Source organism: Talpa europaea, assembly GCF_964194135.1.
Source record: "Talpa europaea genome assembly, chromosome: 15".
NCBI lineage: Eukaryota > Metazoa > Chordata > Mammalia > Eulipotyphla > Talpidae > Talpa > Talpa europaea.
This window is the reverse complement of record NC_140083.1, coordinates 63,244,036-63,268,891: the sequence shown is the minus strand read 5'-3', so window position 1 is coordinate 63,268,891 and position 24,856 is coordinate 63,244,036. Positions and strand designations below refer to the sequence as shown.

General features: G+C 45.6%; 1 protein-coding gene across 2 annotated transcripts in view; it reads left to right on the top strand.

The window, feature by feature from the left end:
* ETV6 (ETS variant transcription factor 6) overlaps nt 1-24,856 on the top strand; it is a gene marked incomplete at both ends in the record, with an annotated part of 225,586 nt that overhangs the window by 85,233 nt on the left and 115,497 nt on the right. Inside the window, one exon of one of the 2 annotated variants that reach the window (XM_084255613.1) lies at nt 8,692-8,818. In XM_084255613.1, coding sequence (XP_084111739.1) covers nt 8,692-8,818 — 127 coding nt within the window. Of the gene's footprint in view, nt 1-8,688; nt 8,819-24,856 lie in introns of both variants that reach the window. The other variant, XM_084255612.1, reaches the window with a different exon arrangement.

Genomic DNA, 24,856 nt, shown 5'->3' with positions numbered 1-24,856 from the left:
GTTGGGGTTTGAGGCCCTCTTCAGAGGGCTGATTCAAAATTTAGGAGCATTTTTGGGTACATTCAACATGGAGACAAGTCTTCCTAGAAGTAAGAGGCCCGTCTACTGGCTCTGCATAAAGGCACATCACCTTGCTTTGACCTGCTGCAGACCCACCATTCCTAGGATTTGTGCTTTTCTGGGGCTTCAGGGAGGAGCGGTGATGTCTGTTTGAGAGCTCAGCTAATCTCTGCTTAGAGCAAAAGCAATGGTCTGCGTCTCAGCAGGGATCAGGGGCATGGTCACAAGCAGGGCTCCTGCATTTCATTTTCCCATTCTGGTGGAAAACCTGTGACCTTGCCACCCTCAGCCCTGGGGCAGCCAAACAAGCAACGCATCCTTCCTGCATAGACTTCCCTGGAAACCACGACCGGCTTGAAAAGGAGTCACAGCTTGCGATTCTGCTTACTAGTCATGTCAGAAATATTTAAGAAATTCAGGGGGAAGAAATTTCATCCCTGCTCAGGGTTGAGAAGGATCTTAATTAAAATGTTTTAAAATTAGAACAAGAAAGAAACCTATTTGCGTGTTTGGCTTTGGAACTTGTTCTTCAAGGGGTTGCTCCTAGTTCTAGAAATGCGTGCTTTTTCTAATTATAGTCAGTAGAATCCTAGGATTCTGAGAGGGGGCTCCAGCGACTCACTATGGAGGGGGGATCATGACGTCCGTGTTGTTTGGATCTGTCCCTCCCACACTGTAATTAATAAGCTTTAACTTGCCAGGAGATAGACTGTCTTAGTTAGAAGTAGAACTCTTAGAGTTGAAGTAGCCCCTGAAGGTTCAACCTGAGTCCCTTCTAGCCTCAGCTTCAATTGGTTCTAGGGTTCCACATGTAGTTGGAGGCTCCCACTGTTAGAAAGGCCTTTCTTCTAGTATATGGGGTCGTACGTCAGCCCTACCCTCTGAGGGACCACAGGGAAGCCTGGCTCCTCCTTATATTAGTCCTGCCATAGTTGAGATATCTGAGGGAATTTCTTATCTTCCTTCCCCATCCCCCCACCCCCCAACCCTATCACATAAAATCTCAGCACCAACATCCATCCCTCCTCGGATCTGTAGAAGTCTTACTGGCCCATGGCCACGCCACACTGCTTTCTGGAGGTGAACTCAGCTCCTCCTCCATGCAGAGGCCCACCCACTGCAGACCCCCAGTAAATGCTGACAGGGCTGCCTCCTCCCTGCTTCTGCTTTTCTCCTCTATGTATTTGGATTTGCTGCTCTTGGGTAAATGGAAGGGAGTTGGATAAGGACAATGTCTGTTGCTGCTGCTGCTGGTGGTAGTGTTAAAGAAAATGTTAGTTTTAAAAGTAACATAGATTGTCTGGGAAAATGGCCTGAGATGAGCTTTCTGTATAAGGTGAACTCCTTAGGAACAAGCCTCCATAAATGCCCGGGCCCCACTGTTGTGCCTCACAGTTAGTATGCATCTGGGATGAGGGCTGTTGGCTGCCTGTGCTGAGCTCCAGCTAGGAGAACCTTTCTCCTGAAGCATATCTCATCCCCTGGGGCAAAATGCATACAGTTCCTCAGTCCCACTCCTCTGGCTTAAAGGAGGAGTCCCCCTGGCTCAGGTGTCTCTGTTGAGGGATCCTAGGCAGATCTGCTGGAATTCTGTGCCTAGCGAAAGTGCAGAGCAATGAGACAGTCCAGAGCACCACGGATGTCACAAGCTTGGGCTTGGCTCTCAGGGTGGCCCATAAGTTGAGGAGCCATTGTTGACTGGATCATGTGACTCGAGTGACATTTCCTGTTTCTCTCCTGATACTGGTTATACCATCTCCTGAGCTGGCCCCTAGAACAGATCTCTTCCCCTCATGCTATCTTGAGGGCAGGTTTCCTTGGGGAATGAAGAGAATGAGGTCTTCCTTGCAGGGTCTGTGTGAGTCCCGCAAGGAAAAAAGCCTTCACTGAAAGACATACATGCCAAGTGCTCCCTTCATGCTAGCTAGCTTCCTTTGCGGGGACTATGTTTCCCAAGGAAAATTGCAACCTGTGTTCCGAGGAGTGTCTGTACTGTACTCAATATGTGCTGCTGGGGAAGATGACACAATTTTCTTCCTTTTTTTTCTTGCCATGCACCTCCAGGTGCTCGGAGCTGGCTGTTCCCGCAGAAGTCCCAGTCTCCCGGGTCCTGTGTGGAACCGCAGAGCATGGCAGCATGGGGACGCTGAGCTAGTTTTATCAGGGCGAGAGTTGACCCCAGTGTTGTCTGGGAGTGCTGTGTGCTCTTGTCCTGCCAGCTTTCACTGTTGGGGCCATCCTGGGAATTCTAGAACTTGAGGCTGCAGAATTGGGCATGCCTTGCAGACACTGGATGAATGCTGAGACATTTCCTGACACTTAGAGAGAAAAGCAGCCACACGCTTATACTACAGAGCTCACTTGTGGGGCCTCTGGCTTATGCTTCTCTTCATTTACCACACTTTGCAGAGAACAGTTTTGGTGAACAAGGAAGACTTCGATGCTTTGACTACTTTGTGTGTGTTTGTGTTTTGACTACTTTGTTTGTGTTTGTTTGGGTTGCCTTCTGATTTGAGGGTAGACTAGAGCAGGAAGGTGAGGAAAAGGACTGTCTATTACAGTTCTAAATATGCAGGAGGAAACTTTTGCCTAACTTTCTTATGTGGCCAAAGCTCTTCCTACACTGGTGAAGCTGGTGTAGGAAGATCCCCACATCAGCAAGAGTGCGACTTATGGGGTGCACCCCCCTAGGGCAGTATGGGTGTCTGGGAAGCTGAGAGAGGAAGTTTGGAAGCCAGGGCTGTAGTTGTCACCCATCCTGACTTCACAGGGTACCCCCATTGTTTTCCCCGAAGTGATGGCATGCTAAAAGCCAAAGACCAATTGGTTGTAAAAATGTAAAGCCTCAGTACCCAGAGGATGCTTCCTTCAGGAGAAGAGGAAAGCCTACTCAGACCTCTGGTTTAGATATTTTCTGGAACCTCTTTGGGATGGAAAGAAAGCATCACAGCCTTACTGCTGGGCATTGATGGATCTGGCATTCAGCTCAAGATTCATTAACTAAATAGCATAGATACTAAGGTGTAGCCCAGATCTTAACTATACTCCAGGCCCTAAGGTATACTGTTCTCACTCCAGAAGCTCAGGTTGCCCCACATTCTACGGTGTACCCCACATCCTAAGCTATACGGTTCTCAACCCAGACCCTGAGGCAAGCTGTCTCCTTCTGGGGAGATGGTAAATACGTGCTCTGTGGCTGTGTGTACAATGTGTATTTAGAACAGAAGACTGACCTTTGCACCTTCCTGAAGTTCTTTAATCCAACTGGATTTCTGAGAACAAAATAGTCAGTGTATTTTGTTCAAATGAAAAGAAATTGACATTCAAGAGAGTATTCATTTAGGTTCTTGTGTGTGTTTGCATTCAGGATGCCAAAAAATGAGACAACTGCACAGCTCAAATTTCAGTTTTTGTTCAACTCCGAGCTGATGGGTAGCTTTCACTTGTGAATGGAGGCCAAAGCCATCACCTGAATTATTTTGCAGCCGGCAGAGGGTACTTAAATAAGTGTGTACTCAGACCTCAGTGTAGTAAATCTCAATACCCACCTCCCCAGAGAAGAGACTTCCGGTGTTCAATCTATAGATGTCTGTAGTTGAAGCCTCAACTTTCCTGGAAGCCTGCAGAGTGAAGAGCCTCCCCCAACAATAGTGGATATGACCAGTGTGGCCTCTTGTATTTCTCCTGTTTTCCATCTTATCTGGGTCACTGGTTTCCAGTGTGGGCTGGGAACACAGTGAGGGGCAACCTCTTGAGCAGATGAGGGCACCTGTGGTATATTTCCATAGTTCCCCAGGAAATGGTCAGGGTCACCCCTCTGTTCCTACTCTTCCTGCTCCTCAGGGTTTACCTAGGCTTCGAAACCACCATTGGGGACATCCTGGCATAACGGGGTTGCTGCTGCTTCTAGAAAAAGATCCTAAAATGACCTCTGAGCTCTGCAAAGAGCAGTCATCAAAATGACCTGTAAACCACCTTCTTTGCAAGTGCAACCAAGATTTCTGTTTTTCTCAATTCCACAAATGCTTTATCTTTATTTCCAGAGGGTTAATATTTAATCAGCAACAAACTCTAAGTCTCTCAACCTTTCATTCTTTTCAAAGAGTTAATGGTGTAAAAACAAATGTGGGTCTCGCTGGTGGCGCAGCGGTCCGCAGCCTCTGCAGCACCAGTTCGATTCCCCGCTGGACAGGGAGAACCCCACATGGCGCGCGCAGACCTCTCCTGCCTCGCCCACTGCTCCCTTCAGCAGTGTCTTCGGTCCATCTACCTGTTCTGTTCCCCGCTCTGGCTCTGGTGAATTCTCTCACCCTCCCACGCTTCTGACCTGTACCCCAGTTCTTGTATAAATAAATAAAAATAAATCTTTAAAGAAAAATAAAATAAAAACAAATTGTGTAAATACACCAGGGGAATCCCTGGGATGGATAGGATCTCTGTATTGGGTAACTTTGAATAGGAAAGACTTTTGTTAATGCCAAAATGTTTGCGTTTATTTTACATGATAGCGACAGCTTCCTGAGCACACAGGGTAGAGATGATCAGGCTTAGATGGGGACCCTCTTCACTCCCTCTGCACAACTAATTTTGGTTTCTGTAGTTGTGCTTGTTGCTGCATATTCTATTTAAATCAGAGAGAGAGAGCGCGCGCACACGAGCGAGAGCGAGAGTGTACTTTCTATAATGCTTAGTAAAATCTACACATCTTTCCTTTCCTAAAACTATTTTTAACCTTATTTTTCTCTTTTCAGAGCTTTGTGTTCTGCTCCCTCCCTACTATAATACAATTGCCCTTAGAAATGGCACTGCTTCCCTTTTATTCAGCCGGTTGGTCTGATAGGTTGTATCTGCAAGTTTAAGGTCAGCATGCTTTATTTTTTCAGCATCTAAACAATAATGGTGCTCCATCATGGTATTTTCAGTCACATCATTGACCTCCACTGGCAGCTGATGCTCCTACAACACTTGAATGCATTAATATCACTGTCTGGAGCATTTTAATTTAATTAGAGCTGTGGTTATAATCCTCTTGGGAAAATCGTTATCCCCTCTGTAATGTTAAAATAAAACACCTCTGGTTTTCATCCCACTGACAGTTTGCTTTAGAGGTAAGGGAGCCGTGACTGGGTTCTCTCCTGTCTTTTGTTGGTGGTGGTGGGGAACCAGAAAAACAGTTGTGAGAATAACGCAAGCTCTTTTTGGGGGGAAACTGGATGCTAGTCTCCTTAAGCCTCTCTGTGTGGATGTCTCCGTCTTAGGTCTCACGATTGATTCATTTCTCTAATCGCTGATAGTTTGCCGATTGGGCCACTGTAGATGTTAAATGCATGGATGCAATAATGGATTAAAAAATGAGGATCGAGCGAGTCATTCTAGAAATTAACAGACAGACAAAAGGCGATCAGGCTGTGGTATCAGAATCCCAGGTGCATGTTTCATTCTCTTTGGAATGGAGCCCATGAAACAGGCAATGTCCTTTCTGGGGTCCCCTGAGTGGTCTGCTGGCTGCTGACCCCATGGTGGTGGTGCTTGTGTAATTGATGCTAGCAAATTACACAAGCTTCGGGCAGTGAATTATGCTTTCCCTCCTCCTGGTCAAGATAATCTCGTCTTTGTTACTGACAAGCCTCTTCATTGACTCTTTTAAAAAATCCTTCTTTCAGGGGTCACTTAGGTTGTTCCCATGTCTTGGCGACTATTGCGAATAACATTGCAGTGAACCCACTGGTGCATACGTATTTTAAAATTTATGTTTCAAATTTATGTTTTCATATTCTTTAATAGATACCTAGAAGTAGAGTTGCTGGATCATATGATAGATCTATTTTTACTTTTTTGAGGATAAAGAAGAGGTATTTTTCATACACACACACACACACAATGAAATACATATTGGCTGCATTAAAAAAAAGATGACATCTTGCCATTTGCAACAATATGGATGGATCTTGAGGGGTTTATGCTCAAATAAGTCAGAAGGAGAAAGACAAACATCATGATTTTACTCATGTTGAATATATGGAAACAAAGCAAATCCTTGAATTCTCACGGCAGAATGGTGACCAGAGGAGGAGGGGAAGGGGCTTAGGAAGAACAGGTCGTGGTGGCTTATTGGAAGGTGGGCGCCTTGGCAGTGGGCATGGTGTGGTATCAGCATTTGAGGAGGAGTGAAACTACTCCTAGCCCCTTCTCCAGGGTTGGAAGCCACTGCTCCCTCAATAAAAGTGAGAAATGAGTGAATAAATGAGCCAGTAAGTAGTGCTTCTTTGACAAGCTTCCCGTGTTATATGTTGGCCCTCAGCTGAGCAAAACCCTCATTGGGAATGAGAGGGTTCGGGGTCCACCATCACCCGCTCTCTGGCCTGCCTTTCCTAGGTCTCATCAAGCAGTAATGCAGCTGCCTCCCTCTAGAATTGTTTGACATGGGGGATGGCATCAACTCCCAGGGCAAGACTGAAGTGTGTGTGGATTCCAGGGTAGCGGTGAGGACAGGAGCCACATGGAAGTGCTAACTAGCTTGACTCTTTATTCTTCAAGTTGAATGTAGACTTCCCAAAAAAGAAAGTAAAATCTGCTTTGAGGCCTGGTTTGCCTCAGCTTGTCTTTGATGGAGTCAGTGAGACTGGGACGAGGTGGCCTGTCACTCACATGGACTGGTACGAGGCTCTTTTTTGTCCTTGCTTTCAGCAAGAGTCATCCTATTGTCCTTGCTTTCAGCGAGAGTCATCCTATTGTCCTTGATTTCAGCAAGAGGCAAACCTACCTCCTTTTCTTCTCGCACTTGTGCCATTGGAAGCTCTTTAGCTACAGAATGCTTTCTTCACCACTAGTTTCACTTCCACAAAAGCCCTAAAAACACAGAAAGCTATTTCTGGGAGCAAAGCTAACGGTAGATATCTAGACATATAATGCGACAGGGGTTGTGTAGTGTTGAAGCATATGAAGGATTTGTTCGATGAGAAAAACAGCTTTTAAAATGCTTAAAAAGCCCATTTCAAGTTGAAACCCTCCTAAATAGATTTTACATGTTTCCTATATGTATATTTATGTCTTTGCCTCTTCACCCAATGCCAGAAATAACTCATCCTTAAGTTAGAGTTGCTCAAAATACGTGTGATGTTCCGTAAAGTTCAAGAAAAGTGGGTTGAAGGGTTTACCTCTGGGTGACCTTTCGCAGGACACCTTGGTGGCTAAAATGTGAAATCTAGGATGTCAGACTTGCCCTTCATTAGGGCATTTTGGGATGTGTGTTTTAACAGAGATATTCTAAATGCCCTAATTGCTGGTAGAGAGTGCCTCAGGGGCGGAATAGCGATTCCATTTGGAAATTACAAAATTATGTATATATGCACTTGAAATCGAAACTTCCTACCACAACTGACAAACTTCTAAGCTATGAGCAGAAGAGAAGCTTTCATTTGATTATAGGGTCAGGGGAATCTCCTGGTTCCCTTTGTACATTTGATGAAATATAAAATGTTTAGAGAACTGTATTTCCACACCGTAGTAAACACCCCTTGCGCTTTATTTTAATATGTGGTTTTTCTTTTGCTCTTGATTGCCGTTTTCATAATGGCATCTTGCTGATCTATCTGCCCCACACCCCAACTTATTTTTGGCCTTTGCGTGCCCCACTTTACTTTGCCCAGTTAAACCACAGGAAGGAACGGAAGTTATATTCGTGTATGGACTCACAAGTCAAAATAGTTGGTGTGTAGGCCTGAGAAGCAAATTGCATGACTATTTTAGCTGAAACACATGGTTGTTTTGTTGCCATTATTTGCCGTGTTTTATCTTAAAACTAATAATAATCATTCCCGCCCATCTAGTTGTTTTACTTGATCTAACAAATTCCGCCTGTTTGAATTTAAAGTTCGTCAGTGAAATCGGTCTCTCCGTCAAACAGGACTTTCCTTTAATGCAGAGGATATCTAGAATATTCCAAAAGGAAAGGAAATAGGGATTCTGAGATGGAAAGTGAAAGGACAGGAGATACCTGTTAATGTTTGCAGATAATCCCCTGCTAGGAAGGAAAAAACAATAAGCATCCGATATTTGGGGTGGTGGTTGTTGTATAATGAAATAGGCGATAGAAAGCTGTTGCTTGTAGATGAATTAATTGAATCTAAAGCTTGTGGCTGTCACTTTGTGCTCCTCTCTCATTGGATCGAGTACAGAATCATACTTTGATTAGAAACTGGGGATGTTGCCAGAGAACAGAGAAGGGGAGATGTGGTTTTAATGTATTGGGGATGTTAATCACGTGACTTGGAAAAGTAGTTTTTGAGAGAGTCTAAAGCCATTTTTTGGGATTTATTGGCTTGTCCTTCTCCCTGTCTCTTTTTTACTTGCACAAACCAATTACTACAGAGGGAGGAAATGCACACCTGTTGACTTGAGTCCAAAGGAAAAGCCCATTTTAAACTGCATAGAAGTTTTTTTTATGAACCCCAGATGTTAGCAATCTGAAAGCTGAGGGGTTCAGGGGGTCTAGAAAGGGGCCAGCTGACTTGCCCAGAGCTTAAGTAGGGGCTCCCTTTTTTGCTCCCCATAACTTTCATAAATTTCACGCTTCAGTTCCAAGTTTTCATTACCTTTCTCTCCTCTCCCTGCCCTTATTTTTAACAGCAGGAACGAATTTCATATACACCTCCCGAGAGCCCGGTGCCGAGTTACGCCTCCTCGACCCCACTTCATGTTCCAGTGCCCCGAGCGCTCAGGATGGAGGAAGACTCGATCCGCCTGCCCGCACACCTGCGTGAGTGTTCGCGCCCGGGTCGGGGACAGACAGACAGACTGACCAAGGGACAGGCGCATGGACAAGAGGGCCAGGATGATGGATGGCACGGGGGCGGGGGCAGAGCGCTTCAGCCTGGAGGGAACTCTGGGATTGTTTTCATGCAGCTTCTGGAAGCTTTGGAATCTTTTGTCCCTTCTCCCGCCCCTCCGTCCCAAGCTTTGAAGAGCTTGAGATTCCTGTCCTGGGTTTCTCCCGTGTATTCGCTTGGCCTCTGACTAAGGCATGTCACCCCTCCAGATCTGGAAATGTGCGGTTACATAGCAAGTACACGCAGCTTCTTGGATAAGAAAAGTGAAATTTGGGGGATAGGTCGTCTCTCTAAATTCCCACAGCTTCCCTTGAATATTTCCTGAGGTCCTAAATTGTGCTCGCTTTCTGAGCGGGACTCACTCCCTGCTTGGCTGTTAAGTTGTGGGCTGTTCCTTTTGTCTCTGTCCCTCCTTCCTCCCGAGTTTTCCATGCTGGCTGCTGTTTCCCTGTCTTTTTTGAGGCCCACATAGACCCTTTGTCCCTCCAAAGGGTCCCTCGCCTCTCTTGCTTCTCCCGCGCTTGCTGTGCTGCAACAGCCCCTGTCAACGTGTGGTGCTCCCACCTTCCTCTCCCAAGTCGTCTCTACCAGTGCCCCTGCCTGGATCCTCAACGCCACCTGGCAGAGCGTCAGGGGTGGCTCCCTAGGACCAGACTCCAAAGCCGCCAACACCTGTCATTTCCTCCATGTTTTCCTTGTGTGGCCACCCAACCCAGATGATAAAATGTGATGGGGGCAGCCAGGGGGAAGGAATCACCTGCTTCTCACCCTGATCGCAGGCGTCCAAGAAAACGCCAGGTTGTCTGGCTTGAATATTATCACAAGGGCACGAGTCCAGGTTATGGAGGACACTGGGGGTCATCTTGGCCTTTCCCCAGCTGATTTCTAGTACCTTCCATGGTGCTGCCATCGGTGGTGCTGGCCGTCTCTTTCTGCATGATGACACTCCCAGGTTATTCTCCACCTCTTGTTCATCCCTCCTCGGATGGCTGAAAGGGGAGCCCCAGAGGGCACAGAGGGTGCAAGCTTGCTTTTCTCGCTGTGCTTGCACAGGGGATCAGTGGGCTGTGTCACTGGGAAGTACTGGGGGGAGCCTTGCTGCCTTAGCCTTTCTCCCCCACAGTGAAGACAGTTATTGGGATTTTTGCAGGGAGTTAGGGGCATGAGATTCCTTCCTCTTTCTGCCTCTCGTTGTGTCCGTCAGGATTTCCAGTCACTGTGCATTGTTTTCTGCACACCCCTACTTCGCTCCACACTGCCATTCCCTCCACAGGGAACTTGTGGGAATGGTAAAAGCTCCAAGGTCGTGGCTATGGGCAGTGTTGTCCTCAGTGAACTGGAGCAGGCGGGACTGGCAATGAAACCACAGCCAGATGATAGCAGAACCTGTACTGTGACCTGTGTGTTCACTTCAGGGTGGAACATACTCACGCCCAAAGGCACAGCACTTCTGCTCCCAAAGCTCGTTTATGTAGTCATTCAACAAACAGTCATTGATTGCTCACGTCCTCTGGATACCAAAGATGAACAACACTGACTCTTTACCTACCTTTGTGAAGCTTACAGTCCAAACACTTGTCCCAAACAGGTTGAGGTTTCTTTCATACATTTTTATTCCTGTGCTTTGAGACATACCCCAATGGAGACCCTAACTCCTGGTTTGCCTCTGGGGGCATTTCCATGATTAACTCTTTTTGTCATAGAAGCACCTTTCCTTAAAATTCTTGATCTCCTTGCATGGTTTTAAAAAAAAAAAAAAGTCATCATGGTAAAACAACTGGCAGTCAGGGGATCAGGATGCTTAACTAGTTCTACTGTTCAACTAGTAAGTCTCGGTACATTACTCAGTTGTCCTACTGAGATTGGATAAGAGAATGTCTAATGACCCTCTTAACTTCAGAATCTTCTGATCTTACCTAAGGCCTCATCCTCCCTGCTCAGAACGTTCTTCCACACCAGCACTTTAATGTTTTCTTGAGCAGAGAGTTTCCTCATTGAGCTACTGCTGTGCTGCCTCCCACTGTTTGCCAGGCGTGTGCCTTGCACACAGTCGTAATAGCTAATATTTATTGTGGGATTGCCCGGGACTGAGCACGGTGTGAAGCCCTTTGTGTAAATTATTTAGTTTTTTACAGTAATACCTTGAGAGTATCCCTATATCCATGCCACATATAAGGAACTCAGAGCTTAGTGAATTTAAGTAACTCCTCAATAGTGAGTAAGAGAAAGTCAGGATGCAGACTCAGGCCTGTCTGATTCCAGAGCCTAGGCTCTTTGTCTATTATACCACTTTGTGAATGGGTTTAGCATTTTTTTTTTTTTTTTGGATGGGTGGATGTATGGGTAGGTGGATTCAGGAATGACACTTAGCCATAGTATTGGTTGGTGGCTGGAATTTGTTCTAACTGGTCAATCCATGGTTGAATAAATTTGCATGTCTCTTTTGGAAGGAGGGACGGATGGAGAGAAGGAGGGAGGGATAGAGAAATGGACACATGGGTGGATGGATGGTTGGGTGAATGGATGGATGGATGAGTGGGTGGGTAGCCAGATGCCCATGTAAATAAATACTTAGATTTAGGATTGTAGCACATTATCGCCAACCTTGGGGAATAATCATTTGTTAGTTTATGGACTCAGGTTGGGATCAGGGCTTGCCTGATTGCTACTCTCTGGCAGTCTGACCTTAGAGACCTCCTCGGTAATCTGCACGAGCCCTGTTGTGACACCCCTGGTTCCTGCATCTGGAATAAATCCTCTGAAAGTGGAGCTTCCCAGGCTCTTGCTCTGTGCCCTCCGCTGGGACTTTCCGCAGGAGGCTGAGCTGCCCTCCTTCCTCTCCTGTTCCAGGACTCGGCCGCCCTTCCTGCTGTTTGGGAAACAGGCTGTGTAGCCCGAGGACGGGCGAGGCCGTGGTGCACACTTGAAGATGCATCCCAGCTGGGCTTGCAAACCTAAAAGAAAATAAATACTCTGACCAGGGAATTGGGTTATTGCTGTTTTAAGCTGGGATTCCAGACAATTCCCGGTGGAATGCTGATGGAAAGTACGGGGAAGAATCTGAAGCCAAGACAGCAGCGGGACATTTATGGTATTGCTAGGTTGGAAGCATTTTTAGCTGCTTGTTTTAAAGAGATAGTCACCAGACTGGTTTGTCTCAGAGTGGCCGGTTCTCACCATTGCTCCTCACTGTCTCCAGAGAAACCCCTGTTCTCCTAGCTCGTCCCTCCTTCGTTTCCTCTTTCCACTCTTAAATCACAGGCGAGCTTTTCCTGGGGGTAGTCGGGAGCAGGATGGGGATCATAATATTTAAGACTCTCATACTGAGGGCTTCTCACCATTTTGTTCTGCAAATACAGGGCTACTGTAGCCAACTGAACGCACAGTGGTTCCAATTAGCAAGCTGGTGGAAGTTGAAAGTACTACCTTTTCCCTTTTTTGCCTGTGATTAAAAGCAAAGTGATAAATGGAGCCAAGTGTTAAGTGGTGATTATGGAGGACTTAAAAGGGATAGGCAGGGTCTAGTCAGTTCAGGCCTGGTCAGTTCCCCAGCTTGCAGGTGGTGCCTTCAACCACCCTATAGCATTTTCCTGAAACTTCCCTGTTTCACTAGGAGAGTAAACCCAACTATGTTTATTGAGAAGACACACAAGGCTGCTATTTTCTTTCTCTCTCATAGTCTGGATTTTTTTTTCTTTTTTTTAAGCTTGAAGGTGAAAGAGCTGAAGTGTAAAGAGCTGATGGCATGTAGACAAAAAAAAAAGTTCCATTCTTTATAGGGAACCATAAACTTCATGTCCTGACTGCGTGGAAGGACCAGGGACCCCAAGAATGCTTAGAAAGGATCAATTCTCATTCTTTCAGCATTGAAGGGTTGTTGCCTGGCGCCAGGGATTCCTTTTTCTGATTCTTACTAGGGGCTTCCAGCATGAGGGAGATACTTTCTCATTTGCCTGCCCAGAGATCCCTTCTTTCTAAATTTGGGGGTGCTACAGAGGGGGCAACCCAGCGTCTCACAAGGTGGTACTCACTCTTAAAACTTGACCTCAAACAGTGACGCTCAGGCTGCCGTGTGAGAAGGATAACTGCATTTCAGATTCATGGGGCAGAATTTAAATCACCAGATGTCTTGTCTTTATTTTAAATTCCTTTCTACATCATCATTTCACATTTAGTTGAAATAATCGCATCTAATCACAGGTTACCATCATGCTGCTTTAACCAAAGACTTTACATTTTGCAGAGCCACCCTGGCCTTCTAAAATCCCTATGAATTGATATTTAAACATTGGAACCTAGGACTCATTCATCACATTTAATAGGGTTACGGTTTATGATATTGTGGGTTAATAAATAGCCATAATAACCGCTTGGAGTTTTCTGGAGTCAGAATGGCAGAAATCGTCCCCTAGCTCTATTTCCTTTCCTTGTGAATCTTTCAAAATTCTTACATTACTACTCCTACTTGTGTGTGTTTAATAATTTAATTTAATGCCTTCCTTTGGAAATCTTACATTGCTGCTCACCCGCTTGGTGATTTTGCCGTCTCAGCAAAGTAACAGTTTGAGACGGTCGCATGACAGGCCAGCTATCTTCGAACTAGGAGAGGGAGAGGAGAGGCAATAAGGCCTCTCTCTCTCTCTCTCTCTCTCTCTCTCTCTCTCTCTCTCTTTCTCTCTCTCTCTCTTTAAGATTTATTTATTTATGCAAGAACCAGGGTATAGGCCAGATGTGCGGGAGGGTGAGAGGACTTACCAGTGCCAGAGCAGGGAACAGAACAGGCAGACTGACGAAATACAGTTCTGAGGGGAGCAGCGGGTGCGGCAGTGGAGGTCTGCGCGCCATGTGGGACCCTCGCTGGCCGGCCGGGATGAAATCGGCGCTGCAGAGGCTGCGGACAGCTTCACAGCGCGGCACTCAACTGCCTGTGCCACCAGGGGAGGCCCATGGCCTCTCTTTTCTCATTAGCAGGAGCAATAATTCCTTATCCCTTGGAGTTATTTTGTTCCCAAAGGAAGAGACAAAAACGGGAGTTAAATATGATCATAGTTAGTATTTTCTATTCTTCTAAGTAACAAAATGCAAGCATACATATTATCTCATTTAACCATACAGCACTCATTAAAGAGCACCATACAGCATTTAACCATACATCACTCATTAAAGAGGATGGCACCTCTTTTTATTTAATTTTGTGATGCCTGTGGACTCAGATCTATCCAGATCCCCACAGCACACGAAGAGTCCAATGTGATTTCTGTTTCAAAGTTCATCCTTTGGCTTTCTTTGGAGAAGACAGTGGTAGAGTCTCCTGAACTTAAAAGTAAAGGCTATGCAGACTGTTGGCGCCTGGGCAGGCTGGGCACAAGGACAGGGCATAGCTCTGGCGAGTGTACACTTGACCATCCATTTGGACTGAACCCCAACAGGCTGACTTCCATCAGGAACCTGAGATGTCACTGTGGATAATGCATTCTGGCTTTGTGCACCCATTTCTGCTACCCATTTCTTGTCAGCTCAGGTTGAATTTCATTTTATCTCTGGACAGAGCTGGCCACCAAGGCCTGAGAAGGGTCTCGGCCGGGCACCCACATTCCCTGGCATTTCACCACAGAGGACCACCCGGAAACACATAGATTTTTTTGGAGTTTCCAAATGAAATAACTTGTCAGTAGAAAGGACTTGGGTGCAGACAGACCCAAGATACATTCCAGGACTGTTTCTCTGTAGTAGAGGATTTCACCTGAGGACTCAAATTTCTAACATTCCTAGTGTGTTATAAGGAGGACATTTCTTATAAATATTGGTGCTGATTGACATAATACCAAGCACAGTGCTAGGCACACAGTGGCCAGTAACACAGTAGAGCTCTATTTCTGTTTGCAGAGCTGGTAACTGTTTAGGAGGGGACACCCCCCACTTTCAAGGGTCATGAGAAGCACATATGTTCTTTCATGTCTGTTTCATTGCAGAAAGGGCCTAGAATGTGGTTTACATCGTATTGAGACTGCTTTCTCTAAGGCACTATGGAAATCAGCTTGATCTTCTAACTGCTCCCTCAGATTTCTAGAAGCTCAGTCGGGCTCTAGGGCTCTGCATCCTTTTGGGCCTTTGCTACTCACACCATAGCAGCATCTGCCCTGGCCTTGCTGGAACTCACCTGCACTGGCCTTGCTCAATCTGGAAGCCTTCCATAGCCTTCCCCACCCTTCTTATAGGACCTAGCAAAGCTTCCCTGTCCTTGGCCATTTTCAGTGTTCCAAACATGGCCTTGCCTTGCTCAGCTGCCTGTGACGTGTCATGACATCACCCTCAGAGTTGAGACAAGGACACGGGGACAGAGATTTAATTCTCAGCCTGTGCCTTGACAAAGCAATAGGACTTCTAACGGAGATGGCCAGCCACTGGTGTTTTATGTTTTGTTCCCCCTTAAGCTTTCCTTTGGGGGCCTTCACTTTTTCTATTCAAGGCTTTCTTCTCTGCCAGCCATATGTATGGCCGCATTCAGGCCCTGGTGAGCTGCTTCTAACAGCATGAAGAGAAAAAACAGCCTACAACAGAACAGCCGGGATGCTTTGGAAGGGAAATTTCCTTTTTGGGTTTGCAGTCTGAAAGAATTTCCGATGCAGGCAGACGTTAATTCCTAGCTCCATGCTTCCTGATAAGGAAGCAGCTTCAATAAATGCAGCTATTTATAGTTGTCGTATTTTTTTTTTAAATATATAACCAGAGGTCTATTGACCTTTTCTTTCACTTCGCATTTCATGCCTTGCGCTCTGTGTACATTTAAGGCAGTTCCTCCAGCCTGAGCTCTGAGAGAATGGCTCTGATCCTGGGGGGAGTGGCTGTTCTCAGTTTCCTTAGAATTATGCACTAGACCTTTGGAAGCTACTGGCCACTGCTTGCCCCTACCTGGTGCTGTGGGTTCTTTCTGTGAACCCAGTGGTGTCCAGCTCTGTTCTAGACCCAACACAAAATAAACTGGTGGAGAGAAAGCATTTACAAGTAAAAGACAATGAGGGGCCTGCCTGGTGGCTCAATGGGTTAATTTAAGCATCAGCACTGTGAAGCAGTCTGTAGCCACTGCAGCACGAGTTTGATCCCTGGCCAGGGAGCTACCCACATGGCACAGCAGACCTCTCCTGTCTCGCCTGCTGCTCCCCTCAGCAATGTGTTTCAGTCAGTCCATCTGTTCTGTTTCCCACTGTCTCTGGTGAATCCTCTTACCCCCCGCACCTCTGGCCTACACTCCAGCTCTTGTATGTATAAATAAATAAATCTTTTTTAAAAAGTAAAAGACAATGAGAACCAGTCAGTTCGGTGAGAAGAGACTGAAACAGCCACAGAGATCAGAAATATTTCCGCTTCTTCTGTCTCCTCTTGGGGCTCCTCATCTTTCGCTCCCCTGCGTTCTTTCTCTTGCAGTCTTAGGACTGTGTAATTGAGGGGCACCTGACCGTGTGTCCATGCTCAGCCTCCTGTAGATGTGTGTGATCCTTGCTGGCGAGACAATAGAATCAACACGATGTTGGTTGGGACTGTGCTCGCCTCCACCCCTTCTCTTCTTTATCACCAAACGTCAACTGGACTGAGTCTCCCCAAATACGGAGAAGTTTCCATTCTCAAATACAAATGTATTATTTCATGACTTGTTTTATAAACAAGTGTATTTTGTAGTTTGCTTTAATATTTTCTCCCGTTTTGCTTCATGCCTGAGTTAACATCATCAGTAACTCAGAGTCTTGGGCTTTTTGTCAGGAACGAATTCGACAGTTTCATCTTTATGCCTTTCCAGAGGTAACTGTTAGCAGGAGCCTTTGGGTGTTACTGATTTCACTGTGGGCCACTGATTCCATTGCGTGTACCATCCAGGTGAGGTATTGGAGTTCTGAGGATGTCAGTGAATGCAACCCGTCTCTGGCCACATGCTAACTGCAAATTCCCAAGAACTTGCCCTGATATTTACTGCTTCCCTCTGGGGTAGGTGGACTAAATCCTGTTCTCTTGAAATGTCTCTATTTGTGTTTCCTCTGGATCATGGATAGAAATAGCCTCAAATGGAGCGCTCAGATTTCAGTAATAGAAATGCAGATTGCCCATGTAGGTTTGGGATCCGGTGCATGGATGAGGTGGGTGCAGTCTGGATGCTGGGGAACAAGAGGCTCATCGTGCAGAGCTATGCAGGGCACACTGCACTTCACCCATTCAGCCAGCGCTGAATTCTCCAGCGGGGACATTAAATAAGTGGTTCATTGAAGAGGGTGAAGGTTTGTAAAGAAGAGATGTAATAATCATTAAAAAAAAAAATAGGATGTAGATGTGTGTTGAAGGGAATCAAATTGCTCTAGCTTAAGAAAAATTACAGGGGTATCAGGCAGTTTCTCACAACTCCACTTCAGCAGTCACAATGTTAGGATTTAATTACCCATTTGTTTTCCAGGAGTGACTTACCTTTGAAATGAGTTTCTTTTTTTGTCCTCATACCCCACCCTCCCGTTCATCGGAGCTATGTGAGGTAACATTGGTTTACAGCACTGTATGATTTAGGGGATTAGGTTCACCTTTTTAGGTGATGGTCACCACACCCACCACCAAAGCCCCCTTGATGCCTTAAGAGCCACCCTGTGTCACTGTAACGGTGACAAAACCTCCTTTGCAGCAGTGTAGGCAATAGGCTGGCATTGTCCCTTGCTCAGTACTGTGCCAAGAACTTTATATTATTCTCAATAATCACTGACACTGCGAGTTAGATGTCATGATCTGTTTTCTATCTGAGACTGAGCAAGGCCAAATTCCTGACATCGACAGAAAGTTCAGGAGCCGGGATTTGAATCCAGAGGGAATTTCAAATCTGAGGCTTTTTCTTTTCCATGTCACTGTGTGGCTTCTTAAAAGCACTAGGGACTGATGGAAGTCATTTCCTTCTAGCTGCTGGTTGGAAGGAGAAAATCGAAGCTTATAGGTTGACCTTTTTTTTTTTTTTTAAAGCAAAATTTATATGAACTAGGGATAAGGAAGGCCAAAGGGATAAAATCAGAGACAGTCTTTTGAAAGTAGAAGGTAAATTTTCCAGTTCAATCCTTTATACATGCTGTTATCTGCAGCCTGTTTTCAGGTATCTGTGTACATTCTAGAAGGTAGAAACAAAATTAAATGAAGTAAAAAGAGGTCTCCCTGTTGCTCACAATTTTCCATCTTTTAAAAGAGGTGATCTGCCTCTCAGATGACTATAAACAGTAAGAAAGGCTGTGGGGCTATTGAGAAGTGGATTATTAGGTCCACAAATTGCTGCATCTCACTTCCTGATGCTTTTTGTTCTCCAACATGCTTTAGAAAAATCTGCATTTTCCTGCCTTAGTTTACCCATGTGGCTTATGTGCTAGGAACCCTAGCTCTGGGTGACAGAGTAGGGAGCGCATTTGTCTGGGGCTCAGTCCTCTGCCATTGACCCAGGGGCGTCACCCCAAATCATTCATTCTTTCTCCTGCAACTGTAGTTTGCTCAATCTAAAGCAAAGTGACCTGAGCCTGTGATTCCTGAAGTTCTCTGCAGCTCAAACATGTTCTTGTTGTCTAATTCCAGAAGAGAAATGCAAGGGATATTAGCAACATTACCTATATGTGCTAAGTGATCATTCCCTTGGTTTCTAGCACTTGACATCAAACTCTAGAGCAAGTGGTGGTATTTCAGTGATGTGGGAAACTGTCCTGTGCCTCAACTGTAGTAGTTTTATGAGGCTGCTGGGATGCACAGAATTATGGTAAGTCAGTGCTAACACTGTGGGATGCTGCCCTACACTGCCCACGATTGAGATGGCATTGAGGGTAGAAGCTGAGGGCTGGCTCAGCCACTGGCACCTTATGCTGGCTCCCAGGACCTTACAGACGAATTCAGGCTGTCTCACCTGTTTTTGCAACACCCACTCCTAACTCCACACTTGATCAGAAATTTCTAGTGGCTTCTAAAAGGACATTTATACCCCCAAGTCCCAAGGGAAGAATCTCTCTCCCAGGGGATTTCTTTTGTGTTCCTAACGGGCCTTTCAATAACCCCCCAAATATCTGGGTGAATATTCGAATCATGGCTGAAGTTTGAGTCTGAGTTGATCACTTGCTTATTGCATTATGCACAGGCGGGCTCCTGGTAACTCCTACTTGACCCCAACTGCATGATTTGTGAGAATCCCCCTCTGCAACTTGAAGCTTCTTTGCCTTTCCTGTATCTTCTCAAAATGGCCTTCTGCATTTTGCTCCCTCTCTAGATGGTGTCCTCTGGCTTTGCAGCACCAGTAGATTGGCATGGATAGGCCACACGAATCCTCCTAGAGCCAGCCCATAGCACATGCACAATTAATACTGCATTAATTAATTATGGGGGGAAAAAAGCATAGCTGGCAAGGGAGTGAAGGTTTTCAGCTTCTAAAGTAAAGGCTTTGATGGTGAACTTTAAAGTACATTTCCATCCACCCCAGCCAACAGAGAGAATCTGTGATACGTATACTATCTCTGGGCATGAAAACTCACACCCAAGAAACTGTTTCTAAATAGAGGCCCTGAACTAGTTACTCAAATCATCTACTCGTTGCCATCAACTGTGAAAAAGAGGGTGGAAGATTAGGGGGGAAAAAGGATTTCCCCAAAATGCAGTGATTTGTAAATAAAGCAATGAGGGGTTTTATTTTGCCTCCTCAAGTAACTCTTGGGACACCCAAGAGGGTGAGGAACAACTATGAGCAAATAATGGGGTGGCAGCCCTCCTGAGGAAATAAAATGGCCCTTTCTCCTGCCTCCTGGAGTGGGTGCCTACCTTCAGGATGTAGCCCTGAGGCCGTTCAAGTTCACAAACCTGTTTTTTCTGATGGTTTGGAAGGTTAATCTGTCTCGGGCACATTTTCCTACTAGAAGTAAACAAAGTGGGAGAAAGCCTTTCCTTTCTTTTTTATTCTGATGACTTCTACACCCTGTTCTCACAGCCCTGACCTCTCACACTTAGTCTTTTCACTTCTCGTGGGAGGTGGTGGTGAAGCCACCTCACAAAACTCCCGTCCGGACAGCCAGTTCTTGTTCCCCTATTCACAGCTCTGCCAAGCATTTTGGGTAGGGCTTTCACTGACCTTAAACTTCAGCCATGGTTCAGATATTCACCCAGATATTTGGGGGGTTATTGAAACACCTTTAGGAACACAGAAAAAAAAAATTCCCTGGGAGAGAGATTCCTCCCTTGAGACTTGGGAGTTATAAAAGTCCTTTTAGATGCCACTAGAACTTTTGATTGAGTGTGGAGAGGAACCCACAGACCCATACAGATCTAAGCTGATGTAAAATTTGTTTGGAACTTGTGAAAGGAACATTTTTCTCTTTTGATTCTTAGGTAAAGAAAAATTCTACTTCAGATGAATCCAAATGAGAGAGAGGTGGATTGGGGTTATCTCATAGCTATTACTGCAGCTGTCTGTACCACAGAGCTTCTGTACCTCCCATAGTGATTCAGAGAAAGAATCCAAAGAAACTGGGTGTGTAAATCCAGCTGTGTGTAAAGCCTCACGTCTAGGGCTCCGTTTGCTGATGGAGTGTTGAGATTCAGAAAGTGGTTGGCTTCTAAACATGCATTGTCCAGCCTGCTCTGGATTCAGCACGGAGGGCTGGGGTTGTTTGTGAACAGGTTTGGTATCATGTTTCTGTGGGTATGTGGTCACCCCATTGTGGTGATTTATTTAGCATGCCCTGAACTTAAGTATCTACCATGATGGACTGTTCTGGCACCTGAAATTCCACCGGTAAAATACCTTCCTTGTGGATCAGGCATTGTTTCCATCTAGCTCCACTTTAAAAAGTTGTGATAGCAGCTAGTACCTTGGATAGAGATAATTAATACCATAAGTCCCTGGTGTCTTAATGAAAATTAGTTTATCAGATCTCTTCAATCTTTTACAATAGAGGAACCATGGCCAGCTTGGAAGGTCAAAGGAGGGGGCAGAGGAAACAAACCCCTGATTTTGCTTGAGGCTGGCCTTCTTCATGGAGGAGATAGATAAGATTAGATGGAAAAATCCAGGCCCCTTGATTTAGACAAAACATTAAGAACCTGGGCCTCTGACCCAGATGAGTAAGCTGATACACATGGCTGTTGGCCCTCAGGACATTGCCATTGTCAGTACTGACAGAGCAAAGCATATCGTGAACTTGAGAATGTGTATCTGCAGTTCCTTGAGAGAAGGGGTGAACTGGGAGGGGGGTAGATCTGAATCCTTTATCCTTTTGGCCATTCTTACCAAAATTTTCTACCTGTGGGCTGACTAAATGTTGGATGGTAATGCCAAAACCATACCGAGGGATAAGGGAGCCATTGATTCAAGTCTCAAGCTGAAGTGGTCAGGGAAATCTTGACTTGTGGGGAGCTTACCCATATCTGGTCAAACAAATAACTTAATATGAAGTGTGGGTGTGTGAAGTTTGGGGAAAGCTCTTTCTTAAGTTCCCTGTGGAGCAATGACTTCAGTTATTGAGTGCTTATGCAGGAACTTTTCACTCATATATATCACTTTCCACTCGTATATATCATTTAATCCTCACCATGGTCCTGTGTATTGAGTTTTATTATCCTCCCTTTACTGATGAAAAGTCAGGTTTAAAGAGGTGAAGGAACTTGGCCAAAGTCACAGAGCTAGTTGGGGCAGGGCCCGTACATCAGCCTCCCCCTTTCTACCCTACGCCGTTCTTCACAATAGAAGCCAAAGCGCTATTCCCTAGACCCTTCTAGGTAGTCTAGGAAAAGTACTGTTGGATCCGTCTCTAAGAGCCAACTGTGGTTAAAACCTCATAAATTTTAGAAAAATAGAATAACTCACTAAAATAAAATTGTAAACCCACTCCGCAAAAAATATCTACCACAACCCCAAACCTCAGGGTTAATATTCAGATGTCAGTGAGCTATATGATTTTTTTTTTAAATTTATTTTTGCATAGAAGAACTGAGGTGTAGGCCAGAGGTGGGGGGCTGGTAAGGAGATTTACCAAAGACAGACTGGGGAGCAGAACAGGCAGATTAACTGAAATACACTGCTGAGGGGAGCAGCAGGTGAGACAGGAGAGGTCTGCTGCACCATGTGGCTCACCTCCCTGGCCAGAATCGAACTCATGCTGCAGTAGCTGTGGATTGCTTCATAGTGCTGATGCTTAACTCCTTGCACCACCAGGGAGGCCCCCAGTGAGCTTATGATTCTTACTAGCCCCTTAAATATTACTATTTCCTGATAAGTAGCATCTCTTACAGAGTTCTGGCCCGTGAAGCATGTAGAGAGGCCACATCCCACCACATTGTTGTTCCCACCCAGCCTGACTGTAGGACGAACACACAGGCCATCTCAGCTCCGCATCTCAGTGTCTGTCTCACTGCTTACTGTACAATTGGAAGTTCAGAGCCACCCCCTCTTCCTGTGATTTGGGAGTCTCTGTTGTTTCCTTTTCAAACTTTTTTTTTTTAAATGAAGTGATTTGAAATGGAAAATTAATTGTGAGTCTGGTAGTTTCCTGCTAATGCCACTTTGCTAAGAAGCTTCATAAATACTATATATTATTACTCACGTGGGCACAGCTGCTCCAGGCTCTCACCCCCTGAGTCATTCACAGTATGTCTGAGAGATTAATTTTTATAATGCTGTGATTTGTGATTTTGCCCCTTTCATGTTTTACTTAAAATCCTCACTGGAGAAGTGTGTTTGGGGGAAAAAAAAATCTACCACCCTGGAAAAAAGGTCCTTTGGTAATGTACAGCTTTTGGAGCTATTAACAGCTGTTTTACTTTCTGGTAATCTCTTCATTTGAAATACTGCTGTCTCTATCTGCCTCACAAGTGTGAGTGAGTGAGTGAGTGAGTGAGTTGAGTGTGATGTAGATAAGTCTGCGGAAGGACCTTTTTTTCTTGAGGCAAGTTGCAGGTACTGATTCCTTCTCAGAGCTAAAACTCCCATCCTACGGAGGATGTGGGGTGGGTGCTGGGCAGGCGGGCATGAGCACAAGGAAAATGAAGAAGAGAGAGGAAGGAGTGGGCCAGGGTCAGTTTCGGTGGGGTCCCCACCCCGTGGGTGGGAGCTGAACTGTTTATCCCAGAACCCCAGCAGCAGCAGCAGCAGCAGCTGAGAGCCAGGGGTGTTTTCAGGACTCAGCTGCCAAAGTTTCTTGAAACAGCCCTGCTCAAAGGCATATGCTGGGCTCACTTCTGAGGGAAATTTCCTTTTTGGGGAAGTTGAAGCAAAGGAATTTCCTGTGTGGGCAGACAGAGCTTCCTGACTTGAAGGCTTCTTGGAAGGGAAACAGTTTCATAATGAAATGACAAATTAAAGACATACCAGCCGGGTTCACTTCAAAACAGCTATTGAGAGTGCAGGCAAAGCCCTATTATACTCCCTCACAGAACAAAAATAAATCCCCTCCTGACAGGTTTCTGTATGTTGGATTATATCCGTCCCCCCCGCACCTTCCCTCGCAGTCTACTTCATCTCCCTCTCCCACCCCCGCCATTAGCTGCCACCATCTCTATCTTTAACTGCTCTCAGGAGCAGCCAGCAAGGAGGTGGCTTCTCGCTCGCTGCCTTTCTTTGTGGCTTTGCTCATCCCTGACCTACACCGAGGCCTTCTGGGTTGTATTTCAGCCCCATGCTGCCAGCGCTCACAAACAACCTCTTTCCTTCCCCCTTTGACACAAAGCAGTGATTGAAGATGTCTTCAGCAACGGGGTTAAAAAAAAAAAAAAAAAAACAACCACCATGCAGGCTTTTCCTAGCACTGGCCTTTAAAATCTTGTAGGCAATAAATGTAAGTGCTATTCTGGTCTGGGGAGCTGGTCTGAACTCTTTGCTTTGTTGAAATCGAGCCCTGTGGTGGGCAGAGGATCTTCTTCTACCTGCACTTATTTCCCACAGTTCAGTCAGCCTGCATTTAAAAAAACAAATTGACCTGAAGATGCTTTATGAATTAAATTTCTTTTTTTAATGCAGCAGATTGGGACAGAGTAATGGCAGCACCATTTGTGACAGGGCTAATTAGGCTGAGAGGGAGGAAGTGGAAACATGCAGGTTTTCTAATCAGATGTCAAAGTTCGAGTGCTGGCTCGGCCACAGGCAAGGGGCTTGGAAGCTTTAACAAGTCACTGCACTCCTTGGCCTCTGCATCCCTCTCTCCAAAATGGGCACATTCTCACGCTGTGAGAAATGTGATTTTGATCTCAAAGACAATCCGTAAACTCCTCTAAAATCTGCCTTTGCCAGATAGCTCTTGTTATTTAGCCACTTGTTGAGATCTTTGGGGACTGAGCATTGAAATAGCAGCATCTGTAGATTAGTTTGGTGATCTGTGTATTCGAGGTTTTCTGTGTGTGCACTAGGCTGGGGCTGGGGCTGGGGAGGAAGGAAATCAGAGTGTGAAGTTTAGAGGGCCACATGGAGCAGCAGAAGGATCTCGGACTTGAGGTGGAGAAGACAGGATTCAGCCCTGTCAGGCGCCCCAGAGCTCTGTGACTTGAGGCGATTATTCAACCTTTAGAGCCTCTGAGGCTTCCCTGTAAAATTGGGAGAAATCAAATCAGATGATGTTGTTAATAAATATCTCCATCTCTGACACCCTTTTGCAGCTTGTTGTATTTATTCTAAAGAGTAAGGAAGAAATAGTCACTGGAACAGCTTGTCTGGTGAAGAAGCATGCATCGGAAAGCTAGATTTTTTTTTTTTTAACTGATATAAACAGAAAGAAACAATGCTTGCCAGGTAGATCAGCTATAGTAATTTGGTTTGGGAAGTTTCTGAGTAAATGCTGCGTTGAAAATAGAATCGGGGATGAACATGGCAGTTTCCTCAAGGGAACCTGTCTTGGGCTTTAGTTGACCTTCTCCCAGCCGCTCCAGAGGACACTCAGCATGTTTCCAAGTGCTGGTTTATGGAAGCCACCCCCATCATGGCTGCCCTTGTCCTTCTA